Source organism: Sinocyclocheilus anshuiensis, unplaced genomic scaffold, assembly GCF_001515605.1.
Source record: "Sinocyclocheilus anshuiensis isolate Anshui unplaced genomic scaffold, SAMN03320099.WGS_v1.1 scaffold363, whole genome shotgun sequence".
Taxonomy (NCBI): Eukaryota; Metazoa; Chordata; class Actinopteri; order Cypriniformes; family Cyprinidae; genus Sinocyclocheilus; species Sinocyclocheilus anshuiensis.
This window is the reverse complement of record NW_015552568.1, coordinates 477,216-499,247: the sequence shown is the minus strand read 5'-3', so window position 1 is coordinate 499,247 and position 22,032 is coordinate 477,216. Positions and strand designations below refer to the sequence as shown.

Sequence of the window (22,032 nt, the reverse complement as noted above, 5' to 3'; positions counted from 1 at the left end):
CAGTACAACATACTATTCCTATTTCACTTTACTTAGTTTTTTCAAGGCAATCGGTTTGCATGCTTTTTTTAAGTAAGACCAACTAATTAGATTTTAAGCACGCGCATGACGTCACCATTTTCAAAGGTTCCCGTATTGGGTGTTTACACGGAAACGACAACGGTGGCATTTTCAAAAACTTGCACTTTGAAACCCGTTTTCAAAAATATACGTTTTCAGTCCCCAAAACACAGTCGTCGTGTAAACGAACAGGCAAAACGCATAAAAGGTTAACGGTAAAAGTAAACGGCCCCTAAATGAAAAAGATAAATGTTGCCTCAACAACTGAAATACAATAAGTTTTTTTTAATTATTTATTTTATTTCATAACATAGCAATGAGGTGAACATGGGGGAGTTAAAATTTTTCATTACTTTGGTTAGAGATGTTGTTCTCATTTTTGTCATGTCTGCGGATGCTATGCACTTTTTACAAATGAAAAACTGGAAATTATTTAAGAAGTACTCAATATTTTTCTCCATTCTTGCCTTTCTATAATCCAAATCTCAAACAAAACATGTTTTCTTGGAAATACTGTTTTAACTAGTAATCAATTTATAGGTTTTTCTTTATTTCTATAGATCATCAGTATCATGCTAGTCTTTTGAAATATATCAAAGTGCCAATTTTTGCAGGAAATCAGTAACTATCAATGCTTTGTAAGAATCTTCTGCTGCCTTGTTCATTTTCTTGAAATTGTGTAAATAATCAACTTATTATAAGGTTTAGGTGCTTGAGCTTGACTAGAGCATATTTGTTTAAGTCTGGTTTATCTTTTACAATAAATCATTAAATTATATGAAAACACGGGCATATTAATTGTTTTAAAAGTTACAGAGTTCAAAAACTACTGCAGAACAGGACTGATTAAAAACAGAGCTTTTTTTTCATTTGAAAAGAAAAAAAGTGCTTAAATAAACTAGGCTTTGATCACACTACACCTAATTCTGGTTCATTTTCAAATCCAATTGTCTACCATTTTCCTAGTAATTAAACCAGTATGGATCAGTAATGATCCATTTAACATCAAATGTTTCTAATCTATATTTTATAAGAGATTAGCAATTACAGTGAAAAGAGAGGGCAGAAAACTGGAAATATTGTTTATGCTCATGTCCATCATACCTCACCAAAGTGCTCACAACTCAAGAGAAGGTATTATTGATTATTGTACTATTAACAAATTCACTGTATCCAAATCTGCTCACTCGTTCAATCAAAACCATTCAAAACACAATTAATGCTACATATGAGCGCAGACACTTCAGCACTTTAAGACTTTACAGACTTAACATCCCAAATGAGGAGAGAACCTAAAACTTGAAATCCGATCAGACTGCAACGCATTTCCAAAAATCCAATTTTAATCGGATTTCAAACCACATATGGATATCAAGTGCCTTTCTCTTTAGAGCTATGACAGATTAGGATGCTGATGATGCACAGGAGGGAGTGTGTGTGGGGGGTGTTAAACGTGTGTCTCTGCGGGGGACATTTGCTGAGTCAGAAACAAGCTGCCAGTGTCTGACACACGCATTAACACAGCGCTGAGCTGCAATGACACCACAGCTCGCACGAGAGAGAAGAGTCTTAATGAGATATGAAGTGCAGTCAGTGTTTAAGGTCTACCCACGATCACACACTACAGTACAGTTCAATGGTTTGAGGTCAGTAAGTTTTTTTATTTTTTATTAATACTTTTATTCAGCAAGGATGCATTTAACTGATCAAAGGTGACAACAAAGAATTTTACATGGTTACAAAACATTTCTATTTCAAATAAATGTTATTCTTATGAATTTGATTAATAATCAAGATACTAAAAAAAAAGTATCAGTTTCCACAAAAATATTAAGCAGCACAACGATTTTCAACACTGATAAAAAACAAGAATTTAGCTTTGCCATCACAGGAATATATTACATTTTAAAATATATTAAAATAGAAAATAGTTTTATTTTAAAACAATTAAATTTCACAATATACTGTATTTTTGATCAAATAAATACCACCTTGAGACTTCTTTCAAAAACATTACAAAATCTTACCAAGCCCAAACTTTTGAACGGTACTGAATGTGACATTTATGTGACACTCTTACTTTTTATACTTTCTTTTTACTTTTTTTGTTTCAAACCTTAATTTGTAATACTAATTAGAAAAAAGAAGATGGATGGATGGATAGATAGAACTGTACTGGCCTATTTAATGCAAGAGTTCTCTTTGACCTTTTCACAAAACATGCGCTCGCATAATGTGTCTCATCCCCAAATTCAATTGCATTGTGAACCAGAGTCCTTATTAGGCAATTCTAAACAATAGCTGCCCTGTAACACTATCATAATTATGCCTCCCACTGCAGATTACTGGTTTGCTGCCTGTCCGAGACAAACAGAAAACAGTCTACAGTGCGTTCCATCATGCTCTATTTCACGGGTCTGTCTATTGGCGTCACATCTGCACTTTAACGCAATGAATGCAAGTGGCATTTTGAAGTTCAAATGATGCAAAATCTACAATATGAATAAAAGAAATGAAATACTGTACATTACATAACGAGTGGCTAAATCTTATTAACTTGTACAAGTTGTTCCTATCTTTAGCACAGCAAATGTCAAAATAACTCATTTAAAACAGTATACTAAAATTCAGGATAAAGATTCCATTGTAAGGATAGCGCAGATAAGCAGCAGCTGTCGAGCGATTGTTTTCGTCTTCCACTTTGCCAATGACATTTGATTACCTTTAAAGACTATTATCAGAGTTTATTACTCATCAAAGTGTTTCTTCACTTTCCAAATGAAAAAAATGAACTGCAACAGGTGCATACAAGTATGTGCTCCAGATCCTACTCACTGGCATTTCTGGTTTGGGTGCTCTGGTTTTTATGGAGCTGAACTCCTTCAGGAATAGTGGTGCTGCGTCGCAGGAGCCACACAGTGCATGATTCAGCACGGCGCTCTCGGAACAGCATTGGACTGATCTAAGGACAAGTCACAGAAGTACATAGATTTAGAGTGTTAGTGGGCAAAGGCCTATAAGAAAGACTCTAGTACGCTAAACAAAGCTCATCCTCTCTGCTCTGACCTGTTACTATGAACTTGTTGATATGTGCTGCTCCCTTGAGGTCAAAGGGTACAATGAAATATACTAATTGAAACTCGTTCATTTTTGAAGTCTAAAAATATATACATTTTCACATATTATTAAAGAAATCTAGAAGTGATGCATATATCAGCAGTCACGTTTGTATCAGCCAATAAATGAGACTTCTTAATGCTTTAAGTATCAGTCTGATTAATAGGCCAATATATTGAAATTATATGTTATATATAATGACTATATATTTATACCTCTCTCTTGTCCAGGAGAACTAGTTGACATTCTGCAACCAAGCAAAATTTGACCTGCCATCCGATTGGTTCTGAAAGTGGCTTTCCACAAGATATCCAATGAATTGATGAACCTTTCATGTCTGTAAAACAGAAAACGTATGATAAATGAGAAAAGAACATAAGGAAGAAGAGATGGATCAATTACAATCATGGCAGGACCAAAGAGTGTGAGTCTTAGCAGCTAAAAACAGAAGGTGACCCAGTGGTCATAAAGCCAGCTGGCATACAAGCTCTATGAATGGACAATCCTTCCTGCTTGGCCTCAGTTGCATGAGTATTGTTTTGTTTAAAAGCACAATGTTACGTTAACTGAATTGGAGAGCCTTCAATTTCTTTAAGTTCATTTACTGAGTTTAAAAATAACATTTAAAGGGATAGTTCACCCAAAAAGGAAAATTCTGTCAGCATTTACTCACCCTCATGTCGTTCCAAACCTGAGTTGGTTTCTTATGTTGAACATAAAAGAAGATATTTTGAAGATTGCTGGTAATTAAACAGTTGGTGGTTGCTATTGACTTCCATAGTATTTCTTTTCCTACTATGGAAGTCAATGGCAACCACCGACTGTTTGATTACCATCAATTTTCAAAATATCTTCTTTTATGTTCAACATAAGAAAGCAACTCATACAGGTTTGGAACGACATGAGGGTGAGTAAATGATGACAGAATTTTCATTTTTGGGTGAACTATCCCTTTAAGAGACTGGCCAGTTGTAGTGCACCTGGGGCTGTGCTCTGTCCCATGAGATTTGGAACTGTTTATATTTAATTAGGAAAATGATTACATCATTTAAAGGGCATTGAGATATAAATATATTCCTGAGCCACATGATAAATATATGAAAGATGTCTGTTTGCAATAACACACTAAAAAATGACTTGATACCTGATTTACTAATGTTGGTTTCCAACAACCTACTTAAATTTGTTTTCAAGCAGAATTGTTTTTCGTGAATTCTGTCCACCAAACTTATATTCGTTTTGCATAAACAAAAGAACACAAGAGAAAACCACTATTTCATGCATTCAAATAAGAGTTAATAACGAAGGAAGATTTTAGCCGAAAAGTTAAACTAGGAATAATTAGTTATATTTCAAAAATGTCTGACAAATGTGAGGCAAGTTGACACATTTGTTAATATATCACGTCACGTGAAGATATACTTAATAAAGTGCGGAAATTTACAACACTATTTGATATTTTACCCTTTCCATTTTTTTTCACAATAATTTCACTATCTACACTTTTCTGAAAAGCTTATCACAAGATGTTTAAAATAAAAGTACTCCTAAGAAATACTGACTGAAGTAAAATGTGTGACAGATAGCTCCAGTTGCCCTCTACTCACTGTACTCAAAATAACAATCACAGTAAACATATGGCAGACAAACTTATTCATAAAAGCCAAACACATTCAGAATATAAACAAATTAAACTCGTTTCGGCCTAAAAAACAAATAATGTACTTACTGGTGACCCTCATCCAGCCCTGGTGCTGACAGCGGGTGATGTATGTTGACATAGCGGTAGGGCCACGAAACATGTCTGCGTGCAATTTTCAACATGGAACGCTTCAGGACATTTGCACACTTGACGGACACCTCATAACGACTAAACGTGGCATCAAAATTAACTTTTTGGATCATGTAAACGGAATGACGCTAGTTTGCGCGTGCAGATTGTTAACCCGCTTTTTTGAGACGCACGTGCGGGTCACTGAGACTGAATGGGACACAGGGAGACACGTCATGTAATACCTTAATTAACTTAACGGATTAAACTCTCTGCGAAGAAAGCAACTAATCTGTCCACAAACACAAAACTCTCTTTAAAAAAATAACCTAGTCTGAAAAACACAAGCGACTCTTTCATTTGGACAGATGTTTTGAAATTGGCAGGTTCGTACTCAATTCTGGACAACAAATTACACAATGATTATATTAAATCACATGTCACAAAAAAATGAGGAGATTATGTCTTTATTCACTTGTTTCCTCTCAACATATAACGTGAAGGCCTGACTCATGAATATTAATCGCGTAACGTTAAGATTAGATAAGAGGCCAAAGCAGATTGGGTGGAAGGCTCGGCTCATGAATATTAATTTATCTATGTTACTAGACGTTCCAGAAAAGTTACCTAGGAACGTCAGTCTCATGTGATTAATATTCATAAGTTAATCTTTTGCCACTGGATGTGTAAAAATGCATGACCCCATGACCATGGCTTTGACATACAGGGGTTTCTGGATATATTAAAATATAATTTTAAGGAAATTAAAGTAGATGTTCTTTGCAAGAAAAACAATTCTTTTAACCTGTTAAAGATACAATTTTCTGCACTTTTGAAACCTACATTCTCTTCTCACTCACATGAGATGACAAGTCCAGTTAATCATGGCTACTGTGTTTGCATTTACATTTGTGTCTGTATTAATTGTGCATTATAAATAATATCAAGACACCTGTGATGACAAATATTTGTTCAGGTACATAAGAGACACAATTATTTCCGACAAACTGTTTTAATGGTCTGAAACAGGAATTAATGAATAATGACACATGCAAGTTTGCACATTTAACATGTTTGAACACTGTTACAAAAAACATACGTTTACCATGTACGGCTTTGAGGGTGCTGTGTAGAAAAATTGTCATAAAAGCATTCTAAACTGCTTAATTTTAATCTTGTACAAATACAATAGGTTGTTTCTCTTCTAAACCTTGTTAAACTTGTAACCATAATATAAAACTTCTCTTGAAATGTGAGCAAGTTGACATACAAAAACATCATCATGTTTTGTTGACACATTTAAATTTCACAAATGCTTTTCCTTTGGGGAAATATTATAAAAGTAAAAAGTAAATATTTGAAATATCTTTTTATAAATGTTTTTCTTTAAAATCAATTAGAAAATATAGGTCAATTTATCCAATAATAACTTGCATAGCTGATAAAACATGTTAATAGTGCAATAATAAAATGGGGCTAATCTTATATCCAATTATATACATGTAAATAATAAAGTATATTTATAATGTTGTGTACTATAAAACTAAATGAAGTCAAATAATAGAACCTGACAGCTTTAAAACTTCACATAACTTTCAATTTTCCACTCAATCCAATCATCTTATAAGTGCATGTATCCACTTCCAGATCAATCTCAAATATACCAACACTCTTTGGAGATCTTGTAAAAACATTGATATGTGGGCAAATGTTGAAAACAGCCTAAATTCTATTGCTAATTAAATGAAAATGATCACTTTCCCCTGTCAGTTTCATTCTGCTTTCTCAAAGCAGGTCTTGTTTATCCAATCTGACATGCCAGAGCATACAAAAGCATATAAAATAGAAAAATACTTCTCAAAACAGTATTTGCATCACTTTGGTTATATAATCACCTAGAACAAATTCAAAAATTATGTTTGAACAGGAAAGAATGAAAGTGCTAATATTTTAACAGCTAAAAAGTACCACTGTACTGTTAATCTTAGGTGAACAAACAAATGTGTATAAATCGCTATACATTCCTTCTGAAGAAATACTGAGAGAGATGAATGAGTTACTTTAAAGGAATAGTTTGCCCAGAAATGAAAATTTGTTGAATATGTACTCACCCTCAGGCCATCCCAGATTTAGATGAGAGTTTCTCCATCACAACATAATTGGAGAAATTTAGCATTACATCACTTTCTCACTAATGGATCCTCTGCAGTGAATGGGTGCCGTCAGAATGAGAGTCCAAACAGCTGATAAAAACATCACAATAATCCACAAGTAATTCACACATCTTCATTCGACCAGTTAACATCTTGTAAAGTGAAACAAAAAAATAAACCCATCATTAAGGCATTTTAAAGGGGTCATATGATGCGATTTCAAGTTTTCCTTTCTCTTTGGAGTGTTACAAGCTCTTGGTGCATAAAGAAGATCTGTAAAGTTGCAAAGACTAAAGTCTCAAATCCAAAGAGATATTCTTTATAAAAGTTAAGAGTTAACCATGCCTACCTAAAACGGCTCGTTCTAACACGCCCCCACATGTCTACGTCACTATGTGGAAATATTAGCATAATGCCGCCCAAATGTGCACGCAAAGAAAGAAGGCGTGGTTTCAGGAACAGCAGTCGTGTTGATGCAGCCATGTCAGGGAGACGCTGTGTGATTCAGTGCGAAAGCAAAAGCACTTTATTTGGCCTTCCGGAAGTAGATGCAATTAAGAATCATTGGTTAAGATTTATTTACAACAGAACAGCACAAAATTCAACAAAAGTCAATTCCGACTTTGCTATGACAATCTGGCGCTTCTGGTAAGGGGCGTTACATTTCCGACGCGTGCTTGTGGCGTTCGGCCAATCACAATGCACTGGGTCAGCTGGCCAATCAGAGCAGGCCACGCTTGTCAAAGGAGAGGGCTTTGTTGAAAACGACGTGTTTGAGAGAGGCGGGGCATAGAGGACCTACAATAATCTAAAGTATTTGAAAAATAATGTGTTTTTTGAACATTAAAGCATGTCAACATATTCTGTTATACCAAATACACAAAATAATGATCTTTAAAATAGCATCATATGACCCCTTTAACTTTAAAACCATTGAAAAAAATCAATCTCCTGTTGTCCCCTCATCAAAATCCACCAACATATTTGTTTAGAACTGTTGGGGACTGTTTTGTTTGTAAACAGTGCTTGCTCTGTGCATATTTCTCTCCCGATTCAGACGAGACAACATTTTCACTGGAGGAAGCAATATTATGGATACTTGTATTTTAGCTGGAAGCCTGAAGATGAAAACCTCTAAATGCATTTGTTTCTTACAAATACAAAGCCTTTTGCTTCACAAAACATTCATTGATGGACTTGAGTCGTGTAGATTATTTGTGAATTATTGTGATGTCTTTATCAGCTGTTTGGACTCTCAATCTGACGGCACCCATCCACTACAGAGGATCCATTAGTGAGCAAGTGAAGTAATGCTACATTTCTCCAAATCAGTTCCCATGAAAAAACAAACTCATCTTGGATGGCCTGAGGCTGAGTACATTTTCAGCAAACTTTCATTTTTGGATGAACATTAAACTCGATAAAACTTGATACAAACTTTGAAATCCTGAATAACGGGAACTGAAACTCTCGGGGCGAATGCTTGGGTTTGAATCCCAACACTAAACTGAAATGACTTCAGGTTGTATAATACTGTCCTTTATCTGCTACCTAATAATGATGTTATACTGTATAAGGTTAGTATGTTACTAGACTCAATCATGTTTGTGATGTTTAAAGTGCCCTAAAAAAGGACACCGCAAATGACTTCAAGAAAAACAAAGACTTTAATGTCTCACATGTGAGAAGACCAGAATATCAGAAAAAACTATGACTGTCAGAAAAGCAAAACAGAAAGTAACTATGGGGGGACCGCATGACACCTTCCTTCACGGCCCATCTGTTCCACACCTCTGTTCTGTGATATTCAGTAAGGTGTAGTTCCTTCCCACTCCACCAAATACTGCACCTTGCCTTCAGGTGTGATCCTGCGAGCCAGAACCTGATACTTCTCCCCGCAGGTGAGCCGACCGGCCGCCCCAAAATAGCTGGTGATGGAAGACTTGAGGTGAGACAGTGAGGAATCGTCCTCGCTGATGCTCTCAAAGGTGTGGCTGTCGATGCTGTTCTCCATCATGACGTTACTCTCTTCTCCAGGCATGCTGATGGGGCTCAGCTCACGCTCCACCATCTCTCTTTTTGTGGCCAGCACGGTGTAATTAGAGGAGGGCAACTTCCTCTTCCGACTGCCCACATTTTTCCTGTAAAGAATGTAAGAAGCATAAGTACTTGCCTTTCACTATTTAAAAAAAAAAAAATAAGTATTTCAAACATTCTAAAAACAAACTTATTTTCTGCTCATATAAACAATTTGCAGAGGTGGGGGAAAATTATATTTTCACAATACAATCCTGTAATCATGTTCAATCAAATCATGTTCATGATGGAATATATGCTCAATTACTGTATATAGCCTGCTATCATTTTATATTTTAAAAAGAACATATATTATAATTTAAGGAAAGTGAGGAAAAAAATAAATAAATAAACAACCTTTCAAAAGTTTAGGGTCGTAATTTATTTTTATTTTTTTTAAGAAATTAATCATTTTTATTCAGCAGGGACACATGTACAAAAAATGTATCATGGTTTCAACAAAAATATTAAGCAGCACAACTGTTTTCAACACTAATAATAATCATGTTTGTTGAGCAGCAAATTAAAAAAATTCAGCTTTTTATTTATTTTTATTTTTGTAATTACATTTTAAAATGTATTAAAATAGTTATTTTAAACTGCAATAATATTTCACAAATATTACTATTTTTACTGTATTTTTTATCAAATAAAGGCTGCCTTGGTGAGCATAAGAGACTTTTAAAGACATTTTAATATCTTACTGACCCCAAACCTTTGAAAGGCAAGTTCAATAAATTAATTAATAAATCATAGCTGTAAACACTTCTGGATAATTTATGCCATTGGAAATGGAAGCTAAAGATGTCCTGATATTCTAGCCATAAAATAAATAGCTTAGTATGCATTCTGTATGCTGCAAATATAAAAAGATTATTATAGTTTATTTTAAATGCCAGTTAAAAATGTGCACTACTCTTGGTTCTGCTTGAAAACTTATGTATTATTTGTTGCATTATCCAGTGAATAAATATGAAAGAATCTTTAAAGAGATGAAATTTTATAGATGCACTAATACTGTCTACCACACGATGTCCCCGTTTAACACTGAATTTTACTTCCTAGCCTTCAGTCCCCTTTCACTTGCCTCTGTGGGCGTTATGACATTTTAAAGGTCATGCAGCAGAACTGGACTTTTAGGGTTTTTTTTTTTCTCATGCTGCAAATCTTCTGGGGAGTTTCCAATCTGCATAAACCCCATAATGACCACACATTTCTGCCCAAGGGCATGTGTAACATGGGAAATCACAGCAAGATATCAAAATCCGATGCTGAGAACCTCCATTTCAGAAATCATTACAGCTGCTAAAATGGGACGTAGAGCTAAACAGTATTAGTACATGAAAGCCAAGCATGGAAAGCAGATATGTGTTTGTGAAGTGTTTGATCTAGCCCACAACGAGGATGCACAGTAGGGGACAGGGATCTGTCGACCCCTCACAACTTTTCCAGTTGAGAAAATCCAAGTCGTGTTTATTTTCCTCCACCCTCTCTCTCCGCCTATTTCCAAACACCCTTAGGAACATTGCAAGAATACTAATGAGCGTTCATATCCTAAAATAAATAAGACAAACTATGGGAAAGATATCAAAGAGTGAGTGGGGCCGTTTGGCAGTCTCCAACCAGCCAGCCAGCCATCCAACTGCATGTTCTGCGCGCAGGCCTTTGCTTTCTTTGGTCGCGGTTTCTCCAGGCCTAGCGCAGCGGGTGACAAAACAAAAACAAAAATACAGGACAAATATAAGGGATTATTAACTGTATGAGTATCTGGCCTGCGGGACACGAGGCATGACTAGCAGGAAGATGATGAGCTTCTGAAGAAGTGGTGACTTAAAGCGGTGACTCAACAAAGAGTCACATTTCTCAATGAAAATAAAGCTTTGTGAGGGAGGCTAAAAGAAAAGGTCAAGAGACTAGAGAAGGAACAGAAGTGTACAAGAAGTTTATTATTATTTAAGTTTATCAAGAAGTTTATCAATATTTTCCCAAAAATTATTTTGAATCTCAAGTACATGTAAATGAGATTTTAGGGATATGGTGATGACATGAGAGTGAGAAAAACATAACAGAATTAACATTTTTTAGGTGAACTACTTATTTAAAGGATGTACTAATGTGTTTCGTGCTGTCAGTCAGTAAATACTCTTAGAAATGGAAACAATGCTAAACAAGCAACAACAAAAAAACATTTAAAATATTACATTCTGTTTTTAAATTCAGGTTATGACTTGTTAAAAAAAGGAAAATCTGGTTACTTTTGTATGATTCTTTTTCTTTTTGCATTGATGAGATGGAATCGGTTTCACATATTTTACCATATTAATTTTATATATATATATATATATATATGTGTGTGTGTGTGTGTGGTGTGGCCAGTAATGCTAAAGTGAAGTAGTTTTGCTTTTCTGTAGTTTTTCAATGGCTCTCGGTCATGCCGATGACATTACTGGAGCAGTCGAAGGCTGCGCATTTATTGCATGGACGGAGCAAAAATGTAAGTGTCTAAAGCATACGCACAGTTGCATTGAATTATAAATGTGTTTTAACATGTCGTTGAACCGAATGTACGAAGGAAACTGCTAAAATGACCACAGCATTAACAACAACCTTGAAATAAGAGCACAAGGTTTATCTGATAACCAGATGCATTAAAGTAGCGTTCGTTGCTATAGCAAACAGACTTCGGGTGCGTTTTCTTTCAGAATCATCATTCGCCGATGGAGAGGAAAAGTTAAATACTATAGCATTTTATTTTATGAAAATGAGATAAAGAAGTTTTCGCACTGAAAGAGAATTGATCTCGTGCTCATAGAACTTAAGACGTACCAGGCTATATCTGCAGCTAATCTGAATAAAAAGCAGAATGAACTGATGAAACGTTAAGACAATAAACACAATAAATAAATAAAATGTATGAATGATGCAGTGCTAATTGACATAATTTATTACAGTACAGAAACTATAAAGTATATTTTCTATCTTATTCTGCGCAGAAAATTGATTGTTTGTAGTATATAAAACAATCATAAAATTGCCATTAGGAAAAAATTATAGATTACAAATGATTGATTATTGTCCAGCAGTGTATTTGATTTCTTATAGTAAATTCAAAGTAAGAGATAAGAAAATAATTCCTTGTAAAAATAATAATAATAATAATAATAATAATACATACATACATAAAATTATTGTATTTGACATTTCTGTCACTTCTGAAATGATGGCTACGCCCCTGGTGTGACAAAATGTTCTTCTTGATCCTTAGCTGGCGTTGTGCCGAAGGCGTCTTCGTAGCTCATAAGCTGCTGTAGGTACTGACAGACTTTCAGCATCTTTCACAACTTGTTTCCATGCTGAGCGATCGGTGGATAGGGTCTTGGCATCCACGAGTGTGAGACGATGCCTTTTAAGGTTGTCTTGTTTTAAACTTGTTTTGCCCAGTTCTTCTTCGGTGCACAGCGGTGTACCTTCCACGTTGGTGGTTGTCGGCACCAGAGTAGTTTATACGGCAGCCGGGTGCTGTCCATTCGGCACACGTGCCCAAACCACTACAAGTGTCTTTTCTGTATCGCCTCCTCGATCGTGGACTGGTCATCGCATTGTCGTCGTACAGTTTCGTTTCGAAGTCGGTCGAGCCGAGTTACCCCCAAGATTTGCCTGAGACATCGCATCTGAAAGACCTCAAGTTTGTTGATTTCCTTCTTCAGAACAGTCCAAGTCTCTGATCCATAGAGTAGAATCGGAATGATCAGGTTCCGGAAAAGACGCATCTTGGTCGCGATCGTGATATTGACCCTTCTTCCACAAGCACCATTTAAGCGATGCAAACACTGCTGTTGCTTGGCCGATACGATATTTTGAACTTTCGCAACCACTGCGATCTTCTTCTCTTGGACCAGAGATCCTAAGTACTTAAAATTCTGTACTTGTTCGATTTTAATCCCCTCAATGTATATGTTTGCTGGAGATCCGTCAGTGGAGAGCACTTTGGTCTTATCGATGTTGATCTTCAGTCCGAAAGGTTCAGCGAATCTAGAGATGTCATTTAAGATGTCGGTGGCCTCGGCGTCCATGTCAGCCAGTACGGCGCTGTCATCAGCAAACGCCAGGTCGGTCACATATCCGTCAATGCCGTATTGGACACCTTGCTTGTCCTTGAATGCTTTCCTCATGATTGAGTCGATCACAACGTTGAACAAGATTGGGGAGGCAGCATCTCCTTGACGAACCCCAGTTCGGATGCAGAACTCTTCAGATGTTTCATTTCTGATTCTGACGCAGCTTGTATAGCCACTGTAAGACTTCTGGAGAAGGCGGATGATTTTCGGCGGCCCATGTTCGACCTCCAATGCTGTCCAGAGGGACGGCCAGTGAACGCAGTCGAACAACGATTTGAAATCGATGAATACGCCCACTAATCGCTTCGCACATCGGATCCGCTCTTCCATCAACTGACGGAGAGAGAAGATCTGGTCGCAGCAACTATGGTGTGGACGAAACACAGCTTGCTCTTCTCGACTCGTCTGTTCCCGATGCTTTTGTAGGCGAGTTTGGATGATCTTCATAAACACCTTGCCCACCACGGAGAGCAGGCTGATCCCTCGATAGTTTTTGCATTCTTGACTGTCGCCCTTTTTGAAGATAGGAACGATCATAGCCTTTTTCCAGGCTGATGGAATGCGCTCTGATTGCCAAATAAGTCGGATTAATGTGTGGAGACGGCTGGCCAGAACGTCTCCACCTGCTTTGACCGCCTCGGGGAGCACTTGATCCATTCCTGGCGCTTTTCCGTTCTTACGGAATCTTGGCTTACATAAATTTCTACATATGCCATTTCATGACATAGCATCATTAAACTAGCATCTAACAATGGACAAAAGTGTTTTTTTTTTCTGTAACCTATGGTTCTCTAACCATAAAGGCTGTTGTGTGATTTGCCCCCTGACTAAGCACTTAAAGAATTTAGGGGAAGCATTTAAATAATCCTGTGAATGCACTTAAAGAATGCAAAATAGAATTGTTTATCGAATCGAATGGAATTTAATTGTGAAACGAATTGAATTGAATCGTTCTGAATTTGCAAAAATCGTTCTTGAATCGAATCGAAAACCTGTGAATCGTGAATCGGATCGATTCGCTGTCTACCCAAAGGTTCACAGCCCTACATCGTATACATTTCAAGACGCCGCGAGAAAGCAAAACCGTGATGGAGGCAGAGAATCAAACCTCTTTGAGAACTCTTTCTGCACCTTCACGTTTTAAATCCCAAGTGTGGAAACACTTAGGATTTTACACACTGCCAAGAAAACATGACTACAAAGGACTAAAACGGTATGCAAAGTAAAAGCACTCTATTTCATTTCAGAAAGTATTTTTTCTACTCATTTTGTTGAACATTTGACTATTATATTCATGTGCAAGTTCAGGGTTTTAGTACTTGAAAGTTTCATGGTTCAATGTACTTTAAAATATACACTATGTATGTGTATGCTCCTGAAATAAAAGTTCAGAAAGAGATGCATTGTTTTGTTAATATGACTCATCATATAGGCTACAGTCTCTTTAATGGTATGCCCAAGTATTTTCCATTGTCTGGTCTTTAATAAGCAAACAAAAATCACAATAAATTGTAATATCGAATCGCAATAGTTATATAATCACAATTATCGCAATATATATTGAATCGGCACACAAGTATCGGGATAGTATTGAATCGGCAGATTAGCGTATCGTCCCAGCCCTAATATATTTATTTCCATTATTTTTCCAGTTTTAATATTTCTTGCTATCTCTGCTAGGTTTTTCATGACTAAGTGAACCCTAGACTTGCTAGACTTCCAATTTAAGCGATTACTATAAAAATGTTTCCTGTTCACTTAATACACACTGACGGTTTGTGAAAACTGCATAACCCAAACAAATCTGCGGTAATCGATAACACACCACAGTAGAGTTTGAAAGTACTTGGAATATTCATTTAAGAATCTGACCTTTAGCGCTAAAGCAAACCCAGATACGTGACCACAACAGCTGACAGACTGACATCCAAATTCATAACTGACTGATGGCATCCTCAGCTCTAGCATGGTTTCACTGCCGTTTTCAGACTCTATCTTTAAAATAAACAGAAGCAAACAACTGGCCATAACCATAAATAATCCATAATCTGACAGCATATTTCTCTGCGAGCTGTCAGAGGCGGTTTACACACAACATCAGGTGGTGATGGACGCCTGTTATTCCTCTTTAACTCGTGGGCAGCAGAGTGCAACCCCAGCAGGGGAGGTGAGAATCTACAGTGACAGTCGCGCTGCCAAATTGTCCCACTACAGCAATATTGATTACGCTGCAGTGTAGCCGTGAAGAGGACACTTGTGAAAGAGCCAGATAAAAAGCATAGAGGATACAGGCCTGGAATTCCAGCAAACCCGCCACGGTCAATCCAGCGACCGTGTCAAACTGACAATTGCTGGAGCTCATGTATATTAGAAAGCAAAGCAGTTAGAGGCACCCTGGTGGCCCGGTGGTTTAGTTGCAATCACTGATGTCACCACTTCAAATGTCATGACAAATTAGCTCCCAGAATCCCTCAGGCTCGCATCAAAAAGCAACCGCAAACCCACTTAAATTGTAGTTCAGGGTTAGGTACCAGCGGGTCTCCAGTTAATCCAGGGAAAATATTTTGACTGGAAAGATGCACTGGGTTGACTTCATATGTCAGATGCGTGGCTTTAACTTCACTTATTTAAAACATGCTGTTGCAAGGATCTACAAGAGTACGAGTGATTCGCAACGGCCTGTGAAGAATTACATCACACCAGCGTTTTGCGCTGCTGCTGAATCTACAGCCCTGTGGCTAAACAAGATCATATTTAGCTGCAGTGTGAGCAAGAATTTCAATCTTTTTTTTTTCGATTAATTTTTTGACATTAATATTTTATACATACAAAGACGGCAAACAACACAACTTTTGTTGAACAGACAACTAAATTAATGTCACTGACAGGGAACTGTTACTAGTGTGTTAGATGTATTTTTAAGTTTTATGAAATGTAACTGGCTGCACATACTGTAAGAATATGTATTTAAATAAACATATTCACGAGAGCATTTTGTTGCACCACGCACATTTAAAAAAAGCATGCAAAATAAGGGTGGAAGTCTTTTAGCACCTAGTGATCTGATTCTATTTTGATTCAAAAAGTCACAATCTGATTCCCAAACAATTCTCAATGCATCTTAATTTTTTTTAGCAACACTGTGAGGGTGCAAATCTTCGTGTAAAGATTCTCTGTGCTAAACTATATCTGTTCTGACCGACCAACAGAAACTGAACGTGATTATTATAATCTAGTCAGTGCCACAGGGAGTTGACAAATATAGAATAGGATGAACGTTCCTTTAGTAAATACATAATTGTTTTTTTCTTAGTAAAGTCTGCAGAACTGAAGAAAATGAACTGCACCTGAAGTCATAGGAGACGCTGGTGGTGGCGGAACCAGAAGTACTGGCTGCATCGGTGGAGTCCTGGTCCATGCTGAATGTCTGTCCTGAACTGGTGCTAAGAATGAAGGAAGAGAAATTGATAAAGAGAGACAACGATTAAGAAAGAAACAAGCGAAAGTGTTCAATGACTATCAAACACCTACACAGTCAACATAAAACACATTTTGCTTCCCATTTAACTTACACATATTACGTCCATATTGTGACATGTTTTAGAGTAAAAACAGAATATCAAGTGAGGAAAAAGGTGGAGCTTGATTTTATCTATCAGGAACTGATTGAAACCAGTGAATGTTATTGCTGACTAAAACTAAAATTATTAAAAATAGTTTTCATTAATTGAAAAAAAAAAAACATGATGAAGCTGATAAAATGAAATATAAATGAGATAAATATTCAACAAAAGCGTAAATTAAATAAAAGTTAAATTAGAAGAGATTTTTAAATGTTGCCCTGGCATGTAACTGAAATACAAAAAGCTTAAGATGAAGTATTAAAATGATTAATAATTAAAGCCAAATAGAAATATATATTTAAAAAATCTAGTAAAAATGACAAAAGCACAAAGAAATAATACTAAAAATAAAAACATTTAAATTAAATATAAAAATAAAAGCTCATTCAAAATAATAATAAATACTATAATAGTATATAAATAATTATAAAATAACACTGATTTAAACTTCGGCTCAGTTTTTTTTTTTTTTTGTCAACTTAATTGCAAATTTTCAAATAAAACAGTAATTGAGGAAAAAGAAAGTTGTTTCAATTTGACTTCATGTTACTAATCTTATCTTTCTCAATAAATGTAATCTCAGCCATACTCAAGAGGCCAAAACAAAGGGCTACTGAAGAATACAAAAGAATACAGTTGATCCGACCTTCTGCTTGCTATTCAACACATTATACGGTGCAGGGATTGTGACTATAACAGAGTTTATCAGGACTAGCATTCAAAGGATGGCAGTCATTAACTACAGTTCACGGCTTTGTGATGAAACCCAACGTGCCCTTTTTATTATGGCCGAAACCAACTCCAGATTTCTCTTTTAAACTCCTCAACAATCCCTCTCAGACAGCCGCTTTCGCCTCTGAAAGCTTTGTCTGCCCCAATAGTGTTTCCAATTCTCTCATTATTCAGGCCTGTTTGAGAGATGATAACCTTTACAGAAGAGTATAATTAAATCGCTTCACCCGCCGCGTTGATAAAAAATATATTTTCTGCGGGATGGGGTTGTGATTGGAGAAACAGTGAGAGACCTTTCCGATATTTCAAAGGGAAATGGATGCAAATGAGCATGATTGTTTGAAAGCCAATAAATAGATGCTTAAGCATTCACATCAAAGGTAATGAGAAAAGGTTAAGCGTGCCGTCTGTTGCCGTGAGAGAGACTGATGAAGGTAGACTGAATTTGATTGAGACCTCATTATGTACATTGATGGAAAGGCGACAATTAATTTCTGCCAGTTTTAGCACAGGTGAGGCGACTTTATCAAAAAATGAAACGGCAGACATATCAAATGAGCCATCAAACCCGAAGCATGTGGATATCTGTATTATGCACTTAATTGTTACGACGTGCCTCGGGGTCCCAACGGATTATGAAGTCACTAAGAGGACAAGGGTGAATAATGAACTAGTACCAAACATACATTGATTATGCAATATTATGGCTTAATTATGGCTTTTCCGCACTAAATTTAAAAAGCAAAACACTTGGAAAAACATGGACGACAAGACTGATGAACTCACATCTAACTATCTCACTGTGGTGGTTTCGTTCACATTAGAGATGGGTGGTGATAAATGGCTTTATATAATGTTTATTGTAATTTTTAGCAAAAATAACTATACCATCATGACAGCATAGTTATTTTTTGGGAAAAAAAAAAAAAAAGGTTTACACTTTATATATTCATGTGGTAATGCCTATTTGTGAACAATTTAGTGAATTAAATACTTTATCTGATTTGATTATCTTGTCTTTTTTATTTGCATTATATTTTTTCTCGGAAAAAACGATTACCCACAAAGATAATGGTAATTTCTTGACATTGTCATTTAGCAGACGCTTTTATGCAAAGTGACTTACAAATGAGGAAAAAATGAACTAATATAAAATTAACAGATAATAAAATGTAAAATAGACAATAAAATGTCTATTTTAGATAAATATATATTAGTGCTGTCAAATGATTAATCGCGATACAAAAGCGTAAATTAAATAAAAGTTAAATTAGAAGAGATTTTTAAATGTTGCCCTGGCATGTAACTGAAATACAAAAAGCTTAAGATGAAGTATTAAAATGATTAATAATTAAAGCCAAATAGAAATATATATTTAAAAAATCTAGTAAAAATGACAAAAGCACAAAGAAATAATACTAAAAATAAAAACATTTAAATTAAATATAAAAATAAAAGCTCATTCAAAATAATAATAAATACTATAATAGTATATAAATAATTATAAAATAACACTGATTTAAACTTCGGCTCAGTTTTTTTTTTTTTTTGTCAACTTAATTGCAAATTTTCAAATAAAACAGTAATTGAGGAAAAAGAAAGTTGTTTCAATTTGACTTCATGTTACTAATCTTATCTTTCTCAATAAATGTAATCTCAGCCATACTCAAGAGGCCAAAACAAAGGGCTACTGAAGAATACAAAAGAATACAGTTGATCCGACCTTCTGCTTGCTATTCAACACATTATACGGTGCAGGGATTGTGACTATAACAGAGTTTATCAGGACTAGCATTCAAAGGATGGCAGTCATTAACTACAGTTCACGGCTTTGTGATGAAACCCAACGTGCCCTTTTTATTATGGCCGAAACCAACTCCAGATTTCTCTTTTAAACTCCTCAACAATCCCTCTCAGACAGCCGCTTTCGCCTCTGAAAGCTTTGTCTGCCCCAATAGTGTTTCCAATTCTCTCATTATTCAGGCCTGTTTGAGAGATGATAACCTTTACAGAAGAGTATAATTAAATCGCTTCACCCGCCGCGTTGATAAAAAATATATTTTCTGCGGGATGGGGTTGTGATTGGAGAAACAGTGAGAGACCTTTCCGATATTTCAAAGGGAAATGGATGCAAATGAGCATGATTGTTTGAAAGCCAATAAATAGATGCTTAAGCATTCACATCAAAGGTAATGAGAAAAGGTTAAGCGTGCCGTCTGTTGCCGTGAGAGAGACTGATGAAGGTAGACTGAATTTGATTGAGACCTCATTATGTACATTGATGGAAAGGCGACAATTAATTTCTGCCAGTTTTAGCACAGGTGAGGCGACTTTATCAAAAAATGAAACGGCAGACATATCAAATGAGCCATCAAACCCGAAGCATGTGGATATCTGTATTATGCACTTAATTGTTACGACGTGCCTCGGGGTCCCAACGGATTATGAAGTCACTAAGAGGACAAGGGTGAATAATGAACTAGTACCAAACATACATTGATTATGCAATATTATGGCTTAATTATGGCTTTTCCGCACTAAATTTAAAAAGCAAAACACTTGGAAAAACATGGACGACAAGACTGATGAACTCACATCTAACTATCTCACTGTGGTGGTTTCGTTCACATTAGAGATGGGTGGTGATAAATGGCTTTATATAATGTTTATTGTAATTTTTAGCAAAAATAACTATACCATCATGACAGCATAGTTATTTTTTGGGAAAAAAAAAAAAAAAGGTTTACACTTTATATATTCATGTGGTAATGCCTATTTGTGAACAATTTAGTGAATTAAATACTTTATCTGATTTGATTATCTTGTCTTTTTTATTTGCATTATATTTTTTCTCGGAAAAAACGATTACCCACAAAGATAATGGTAATTTCTTGACATTATGTAACACAAGAGCTCAAAACAATAAAACTACAATATATAATTACACAGCGTTTCCCATTAATTACCTAGACTCTGGCTGCCCGCCATGGTCTAATCTGTCCCGCCACTGTTTCATAATGAACCGAAAATATTTTACTCTTCTCATAATAACATAACAGGTCTCTAATGTTGTGTTTTGCACTATTGCTTTTGGCAAAGCATTTGTCAAACAAACTAAAATTTAAAGCGCAATATGGCTTAGTGCTCTTATCAGATTTCAAATGGTGGTGATTTAAATAAATATATAGTCTGTAGCACTGCATATTAGTTTGTGATTCAGTGTTTTCGCTGCATCAGTTCACAGTGAATGGAGCGACCTCCATCTCTGCATGTGCTGTGAGTTTAACGTGCATTTGGGTATATAACAGGCACCAGCTAAGCATTATTTTCACATTTGCATAATTTCGCATTTGTATATTGACTGAACAATGTTTGTGGACGGATGATTACAGCATTTCACTAAACTCATGTTTGTAAACCTGTTTTCACAGGAACTAAAAATGAACAGAATTTAACCAAAATTAAATCTTGAGGGTTTAAACACAAGTGAAGAAATTAAGGGGAAAAAAAAGTATTTTAATTTTTTCCTACAGTAGAGTATTAGTATTAGGAAGAGTTAATTTTTCATTTACACTGCAGCTAAAATAATAATATCATTTGCATTATTAATAATATTTATTGAATTTAATGTAGACTGAAACACGATATCACAACTAAAAAGTTGGACCGAGGTCCACCTCCCATAGTTTTACAAAATTATATGGATAACACTTTAAATAAAAAAATAATATAAATATTTAATACTTATTATAAATATATAGTATTCACTCTACACATCTAAATAAAATTACATTTAGTCATTTAGCAGACGCTTTTATGCAAAGTGACTTACAAAATAAGAAAAAGTAATTAAAACTAAAAGCTAAAACTCTATAAATACTATATACACATTTCTTTTTTCCAAAAAAAAAAAAAAAAAATTATTATCATAATTAAATAATCTAATTTCAGACTTTCTTGCATGGTAAATGAGATATTTAGCACAATGTCTTTTCAGGGTTATGGAGTAAATTTTCAGAACTTTATATTTCAGAGCTTATATATATATATATATATATATATATATAAATATATATTAGTGCTGTCAAATGATTAATCGCGATTAATCGCATCCAAAATAAAAGTCTGTTTACATAATACGTATATGTATGTGTACTGTGTATATTTATTATGTATACATAAATACACACACACACACAGTAAATATTTTTTTAATATTTACATGTATTTACATGTATATATTTATATTCTTACATTTTATATTATATATAAATATATTGAACATATAAACAACATATTTTACTTAAATATATACATGCACGTGTTTGTATTTTTATATACATAATAAATATACACATTATACACACATATGTAAACAAAAA

The 22,032-nt window shown here is 35.3% G+C and overlaps 2 protein-coding genes across 2 annotated transcripts in view; both read right to left on the bottom strand.

The window, feature by feature from the left end:
- LOC107664971 (disabled homolog 2-interacting protein-like) overlaps window positions 1-5,164 on the bottom strand; it is a 122,505-nt gene extending 117,341 nt beyond the window's left edge. Inside the window, exons 1-3 of the mRNA XM_016455677.1 lie at window positions 4,907-5,164; window positions 3,393-3,514; window positions 2,896-3,022 (exon numbers count right to left, since the gene is read on the bottom strand). Coding sequence (XP_016311163.1) covers window positions 2,896-3,022; window positions 3,393-3,514; window positions 4,907-4,979 — 322 coding nt within the window. The 5' untranslated portion in view covers window positions 4,980-5,164. The remainder of the gene's footprint in view (window positions 1-2,895; window positions 3,023-3,392; window positions 3,515-4,906) is intronic.
- Window positions 5,165-8,470: 3,306 nt separating this feature from the next.
- LOC107664970 (PHD finger protein 19-like) overlaps window positions 8,471-22,032 on the bottom strand; it is a 31,927-nt gene continuing 18,365 nt past the window's right edge. The window contains exons 11-13 of the mRNA XM_016455676.1: window positions 16,821-16,822; window positions 16,643-16,738; window positions 8,471-9,242 (exon numbers count right to left, since the gene is read on the bottom strand). Of these exons, the coding sequence (XP_016311162.1) occupies window positions 8,909-9,242; window positions 16,643-16,738; window positions 16,821-16,822 (432 nt within the window). The 3' untranslated portion in view covers window positions 8,471-8,908. The remainder of the gene's footprint in view (window positions 9,243-16,642; window positions 16,739-16,820; window positions 16,823-22,032) is intronic.